Source organism: Montipora foliosa, chromosome 3 (genome assembly GCF_036669935.1).
Source record: "Montipora foliosa isolate CH-2021 chromosome 3, ASM3666993v2, whole genome shotgun sequence".
Lineage (NCBI taxonomy): Eukaryota > Metazoa > Cnidaria > Anthozoa > Scleractinia > Acroporidae > Montipora > Montipora foliosa.
The window spans coordinates 13315059-13322558 of record NC_090871.1 but is presented as its reverse complement, the minus strand read 5'-3'; the positions used below and the strand labels follow the sequence as shown (position 1 = coordinate 13322558).

At 40.1% G+C, this 7500-nt stretch overlaps 1 protein-coding gene across 1 annotated transcript in view; it reads left to right on the top strand.

Annotated features, from left to right (window-relative positions):
* LOC137994507 (uncharacterized) overlaps window positions 1-476 on the top strand; it is a 7102-nt gene extending 6626 nt beyond the window's left edge. The window contains exon 4 of the mRNA XM_068840090.1: window positions 87-476. Coding sequence (XP_068696191.1) covers window positions 87-388 — 302 coding nt within the window. The 3' untranslated portion in view covers window positions 389-476. The remainder of the gene's footprint in view (window positions 1-86) is intronic.
* Window positions 477-7500: the final 7024 nt, after the last annotated feature.

Here is a 7500-nt window from a genome sequence, read left to right as displayed (position 1 = left end):
CAAAAATCTCTTCCCCGCTCCTCTATAACGTAACCATCGTAATATTCGTTTAGCATAAATGTAATTTAAAAATGTGTTTTATTTAGACGCATACTCACCACAGCTTACATGTGCCACAAAGAGAAGAGCCGAGCGACCAGGTGTTCGCGGACGGAAAAGACCCAGATTACGCGGTAAATCACCTCTGGACATAACAGAAGAGTGGTTAACGTTGAGCCGTAAAACAACAGGACCGCTACCTCATAGCAACAGCCTTGTTCGAACAGCCACTGAGGGCCTTCGCAGAACACGAGAGAAAAACGATTGGAACAAGGAAGCCACGCCTCCTGTAACGACGACGGACAAAGTTAGCGGTCTTAGAGCGCGATTTGAGCAATTGTCTAGCTAGAAGTATAACATCAATTAAAATCACCAATAGACTTCATGAAGGATAATCTATTCAGAGAGAAAACGAAAACCCCAGAGTTACAGGTTTTCCTTTCACAGATTAAAAGTTTCTTGGTGGCAGAAATAGAAACCAGAAATAATAATAATTGACATAATGAAATGTATTATTATTATAATAGTAAAAGAAATTGATACTATTTTCGGTGAATTTGAGTTCTTCTCAAATGAGTGTCATGCTTGAAAACGGCTCTCATTAGGGTTAGGACCAGAATGGATCCTCCAAAATAAGGTTGGACTTACATAGTTTGGAAAACATAGTTGAAAAGAAATAACGCTATGATTGATTAAGACGAAGGTTGGAGGCGCGTCGAGTGCAACTTTGCAAGAGCTAAGCACTGGAGCGCCTACTATTCAGATGGTATTTTTGGTAAGAATGTTCGGCCTATTGGTAGTAAGTAAACAGTCCACATTTGGGGAAAACAAAAAAGAAAGGAGGAAGGATAGAAGCAATTCTCGCACTTATCTGAACAATTTCCGCGATTATCACTTTATAGACACCTGAAAATTTCAGGTGGCTTCAACTGGATTGGAAACCATGACCCCTGCGATGCCGGTGCAATGCCGTCTAGCAACTGAGCTACGAAGTCTGTGGCTTCATAGCTTAGTTGGTAAAGCATTTTATTATATCTCTCAGATAGTACGCGCGCTGTAATTGGCTAAATTAGCGGGCCGTATTCTACAGTACGGCCCGCTGTACAGCCCGCTAAATTTAAAATTTCGACAAAACATCATCTAGCGAGTTTTTCATGTCATTTCTGTTGCATAAACTTGTACTGAAAACTGTTTGAATCTTGCAAGCAACTATTTCAAACTTAACAGCCAAGAAGCTTTAATTTTTGGGATTTTGGCACGGCATTCTTTGTGGCAGTTGAACCTTCCTCTTCACTTTGACTAGTTTCCTTGCCCACGCGCCGGTTAACCTCAGAGATATAATAAATATCTTACTAACCTAAAGGGGCTTACGCACAGTCTACAATGACTGGTCCGCATCATACGATGACCTCCTATGAAGAGCAAAAATGACAACACTTTACAATCGGAGGCCTCATTTTCATGTTCAAAATAAAGCACGGCATGTTGCCAAGCTCAGTAACTGAACTATTCAACACTAGTCATACAAACTATGATCTCAGAAACGCCGACTTCAGACAGGAAAACTTCAACACTACAAAATATGGCAAACACTCTCTCAAGCATTTTGGACCACTTCTTTGGTCCAAAATTAACCGGGAGCTAAGATCAGTACCTACAATCAGCAACTTTAAAAAAGGCATCAGACGAACAGACCTAGCCTCGTTAATAGATGACTCGTGTAACGACTGTGTCTTTTGCAAGAGTTAGCATCAGTTCGCCTCGCTTCTTACAATCATCGACCAATTGTCGGTTTTCACTCACGTGATCAACATCCATGTTTTTCAACGAAAACAAAAGAAAACGTTAGCATAATAATAGAGTTAAATTCCCGGAGGATTTGGTCGGGGCTCCAACATGGCCGCCCTTTCTTTGTTTAGGGGCTCCAACATGGCGGCCGTGACGTCATCTGAAAACCGAGGATATCCGTCATACCGACCGTTGCCAAAATATTTGAAAAATGTGCTTGTGATCAACTTAGTGAGTATCTTAACGCTAACAACCACTGAGCAACTTTCAATCTGGATTTCGATCTTCACACAGTGCTCTTACTGCGCTGGTTGTGCTGCAAACACTGAGCTGGTCGGTTAATATCGATCTTAAAAAGGCCTTTGACACCATTGATCACAATATTTTCTTACGGAAGCTCCGTACATATGGTGCTGACACAATCGGTGTTAAGTGGTTTGAGTCTTATCTTTTCCGCCAAAGTCAGAGATGTAGTCTTGCTGGCCAGTTGTCTAATGCTGCACCGGTTTCTTGTGGCATCCCACAGGGTAGCATCCTTGGACCACTCTTATTCCTAGTTTATATTAATGATCTGCCAAATTGCCTTAGGTTGACCTCCCCAAGGATGTTTGCTGATGATGCTATCATAACCTTTGCTGCCAGCACATTGACTGATCTTTAAAACGGTTTAAATTCAGAGTTACGAAGTCTTAATCTATGGCTCATTTCCAACAAACTGAGTTTGAATGTTGCGAAGACCGAATTTATGGTTATTGGGTCAAACCAACGTTTACATTCATTCTCTGACAATCAGATAAACATTGAGATTGATGCTAAATTAATCACTAAAGTTAAAGAAGCTAAATCACTAGGCGTGATAATTGACGAACATCTGTCATGGTCTAATCATATAGGTGATCTTAGCAAGAGGATATCTTCAGCTATAGTCGCCCTTAAACGTATAAGACCATACATCTCAGAGCGCACTGCTCTCCAAATCTATCAAGCGTTGATCTTACCCCACTTTGAGTATTGTACCATTATAGAGACTTCACATCGCCCGTCTAGCGTGAACAGTCCGTTTCGACGTATCGATATGGCGAGTGGGCAAGATTTCCTTGCAGGTCCCTAGTTAATCATGCCTATGCTTCTTCTTTTATGAAAACAATAGCGGTGTCACTAGACGTCTTTCAGACAGCAACTCGAAGTACGGGCTCAGTGTCCTGACCTCTGCATGGCAACTGAACGAGACTGATGGTAACCTTTGTAGCATACAAAGCCTTGCCACTTTTATTATGTTGGTCGTGTTCTTGTGCTTATACGCCTTATAGGAAAAGATAGGGAGACTAAGCGCTAATTCTTCGCGCGGGGCCTTAGTAACTCGTTTAGATGGACAAATCAAGACACTCACCACAATGTTTGTCTTGGCCTGTCCTTCCAAACGAGTCATCCAGACTCCTGAGAAGAATTTGCGCCTGGTCTTCCGTACTTTCTTGAGAACTGCGATTACACTGAACTTACACAAGAAAAGGAAAACGGTTGTATCGCACAAAGTCACGACAGCCTTGTCTCCATAAATAAGGCGTATATATATTGACCACACTTGTAAAATCGTCGATCTCCCGATCGATTCTTCCGGTACAGCAATATAGCGGTCGTTGCGTCAAGAGCAACGTAAATTTTACGTTGAATTCTAAAAAAACATTTTTTTATTCAAATTAAAGCATTTTATACTCTTTTATCATGATTAATCGATAAAACCTTTATAATAAATTCATTTGCCAACAATTCTTTAAACAACGCTGTCAGCAGTGCGCTTCTGAAAATTCTTAATAACAGATGAAAATAAATTGAACGCCACAGGGAAATCTTTGCTGATGCTAGCTTTTTACATCTTGCCTCATTACAAAAACGAAGTTCTTTGCAGAAGGCGTCTTGCTATGCACAAACCGAGTTCAAAAGGAAGAACTAACCCATCCCAAAAGGCTGGTTTTCCCCGGCAATGAGAAAGTCGCACTCGGTCGTAAGCTCGTCGGAATCGGAGTTTGCAAGGATCCGAACGTTTCCATATTTTTCCGATTCCGCTTGCGACTCCGTCGCTTGCAATCATCGGAGTCGGAGGCGGAATCCGAAGATTAACCAATCACAAGTTCGTTCTCAGGCCCCTCGAAGATTCTCTGTGACGTCTACGCCTTCGCCCTTGGAGGTAAACAGAGCAGAGCTGTAAAAATGGTGACTTTGCTAGACCTGAGAAGGAGCAGTGTGTTTGATTACTTCTTCCGCTTCCGCTTTATCGTACGGGACGGAGTCGCAAGTGGAATAGGAAGAATTGTTTACGACTCCGTTGTTTGATTTCACTCGATCGTAACGCTCAAAGTTGACTCCGACTTCATCGCTAGTGAAAACCAGCGTCTGACACAAAGAGCTTTTGTCTGCTCTTTTGTCTAATAACAAAAGGGCAACCGTAACATGTCACAATTATTCAAGATGGCGGCGCCCGCAAATAGGCGATTCTAAAACTTTTTATCTTTCCGATACAAACGCTTTCTTTCAAAATATTTTAGATCGACTTGACTGCAACAGTTATCTCATGTGATTTAAAGTTATTTTTTTGTTGAAGTGGAGGTTCCCCTTAATTAAGCCTTTTGGCTTTGATATAATCGAGGTTTTAGCCATCGAAAAGTGACAAATTCTTGGGTGGCAAAAGGTGATGTAGCAGCTCTAGTAACGTATAATGTGATTGACTTAAGGGCGGTGCCTACTATTGTTATTGCGCATACGTTCTGCGCATCTTCAGATACTCGGGTTTCCTATTGGTGATGCTTACCAATCCAGGGATATTTTTGCGCGGTTTAAAACTGTGCAGAGAAAGTAATCTTCAATTTGAGAAAGAACGTCATACATTGCTTTGTATTTTAGAGATTTAAAGGACATCCATCACTAACCTGATAGCAGTGGCTGTACATTAATAGCATGTTGTTTAAGGTACATTTGTTGCTCGAGCGTAAGCTGCATAGGGACATTCTGTGTGATAAGCTCCTGTTGCTGTTCTTTGACACCATTTCTGTTTTGATCCTAGAAGAGAACATTTAACTTTTAATGAATTCAAAAAAGTGGTAATATTCTGTAAGAAACAAGGTTTGAAGCTGTACTCTGGTTTGAAGAATAAAGAATCCTGCTACACTGTACCATCTTCATCATTATTGATCTATATGATCTAAAACATATATGGTTGCCTTTTCACAATTTTAATTTTTTTAGGACACTTGGGAAAATGTAAAGGAAGTGTTCACCATAAACCCCTGCATACCATGCATTTGATTCTCGCCAGATCATAATTTAATTACTTGCCAAGAAAAGTCTGGTCCTGAGGGTTAAGTGTCTAAGTTCTTTCTTGGAGTGATTCTAAAGCTAAGAAGCGACAAGTTACCATCACTTAATGGATTAATGGATTAATGGCTACCCAACATCATCTCCCTGCAACTGTCTAAGACCAGTTGTTCCTTCTCGTCACTTGCTCAAAGATGAGGACTGAGTTTTGCTGTCCTTCCATACATCCAAGGGGTTAATTAACAAGCCCATCAAGAGAATTTTGACACAAAGTCATATTCTTGCCAAACCTACAGGATCCTGTTCCACAGCAAACTGCTCAGTCTATTCATTTCATAACACATGCATCGATTGTACATGTATACATTTCACAAATGAAATACCAGTTTGGTGCATGTTTAAAGGGGTACCACATAGCAGTACTTGAAAGGAACCATACAAATTTATTGGTACCAGTGGATCCATCAACACCTCCATTACTTGGAAGCTTGGATGTTTGACTCCACACATGCTCCTTTAAACTGTGACAAAAATGGCCTTTTACCACAAAGTTACACCTTGTAAACACCTTCTAAGAGTCAGTGGAAAACCCCTTAACAGTGAAAGGTTTGTACAGGAAATTGCACAACGTCAAGTACAATTCGTGATTAATAAACCCTTTGATGTCCAAACCGGCCGAAACCGGCCAGACTTTATTTCACTCTGTCTAATGCCAGACAATGTTACTCATCAATGGGGAACCCCTGGGAGTCAATGGGTTAAGCACTAACAGAAAAAAACTATGCGACTTAGTATTTTACTCTGTCTAATGCCAGACGAATTTACTCGTCAATGGGGAACCCCTGGGAGTCAATGGGTTAATAGGTACGAGTAATTTTGAAAGTTCTCAAATTGCACTCACTAAAGGCTCATGCAATTTGAGAACTTTCAAAATCACAAATAGTACAAGGTTGAACGATTTTTTATTGATAGTATACTCAACAAAATTACGATCAACTAATCAGTGAGTAACAGTGTGCTTTGTATAATTTATATCTCCGTTCGTGTTTACTTCAGAAACCTTTGGTGCAACGTCGGAAATCCTCCAAAGACATCGGTTGAACCTCAGACACCTTCTAAATTCTTCGGGTAAACTTCGGAAATCTTCTGACATCTTCAGATAAACTTCGAAAAATCTTTGGAAGTCTGTGGGTCAACTTCGGAAAAGTTCGGAAGGCTTTGGATGCTTTATGGTCGCCTTTCGAAGTCTGTTAATTTCGGAAAACTTTGTGTCAACTTCGGAAAGAAAAGTAATTGGTACTCCTGGAGAGTACAATTTGGGATTAATTGTACTCCTCTCGTCCAATCAGAATCCAGTAATTTTGTTGAGTGTACTATAAGAAGGAAATGACACTAATCAGCAAGTATAAAAAGGACTGTTGTTGAATGTGAAAAAGTGAAAATGTTGGGTCTTGAATCATAACTTCAAAAATTTGCATCATTGTTCTTCCCACCATTATACACTATTCCACTCTACTATTTCACTCAAGAATTACAAAGAATTTAGTTTTGCAGAAATGTAGGGCATCAACATCCAATGAACTGTTTCTCGAGGGAACAGTCATTAAAAGTGAGTTGTTACAATTCATAGCACAAAAAGAAAAACGATCAACAGCAATGGCGGTCGTCAGTCCACATTCGCGGTATCAGTGCACTGTTACCCTCTGACGACATAGATTTTGCACTGTTGCCTTCTCAGAGACTTTTGGCAGGAAACAGTTTTATTGTTAGGTGTCATGTGACCTCGAAGTAACCAATGAGAGTGTGCGTTGCTGGGGGAAAAACTCGGCTATATAACAACATTACTGTTACAACTATTCCTTTACAGGCATTGTGATACATTAAATCAGTAAACTCTAAAAATATCCGTGTCCCATGTGGCAAAATGAAGCATTTCTAATAATATTGGATGTTGATGCCCTACATTTCTGCAAAACTAAATTCTTTGTAATTCTTGAGTGAAATAGTAGAGTGGAATAGTGTATAATGGTGGGAAGAACAATGATGCAAATTTTTGAAGTTATGATTCAAGACCCAACATTTTCACTTTTTTCACATTCAACAACAGTCCTTTTATACTTGCTGATTAGTGTCATTTCCTTTCTTATAGTACACTCAACAAAATTACTGGATTCTGATTGGACGAGAGGAGTACAATTAATCCCAAATTGTACTCTCCAGGAGTACCAATTACTTTTCTTTCCGAAGTTGACACAAAGTTTTCCGAAATTAACAGACTTCGAAAGGCGACCATAAAGCATCCAAAGCCTTCCGAACTTTTCCCGAGTTGACCCACAGACTTCCAAAGATTTTTCGAAGTTTATC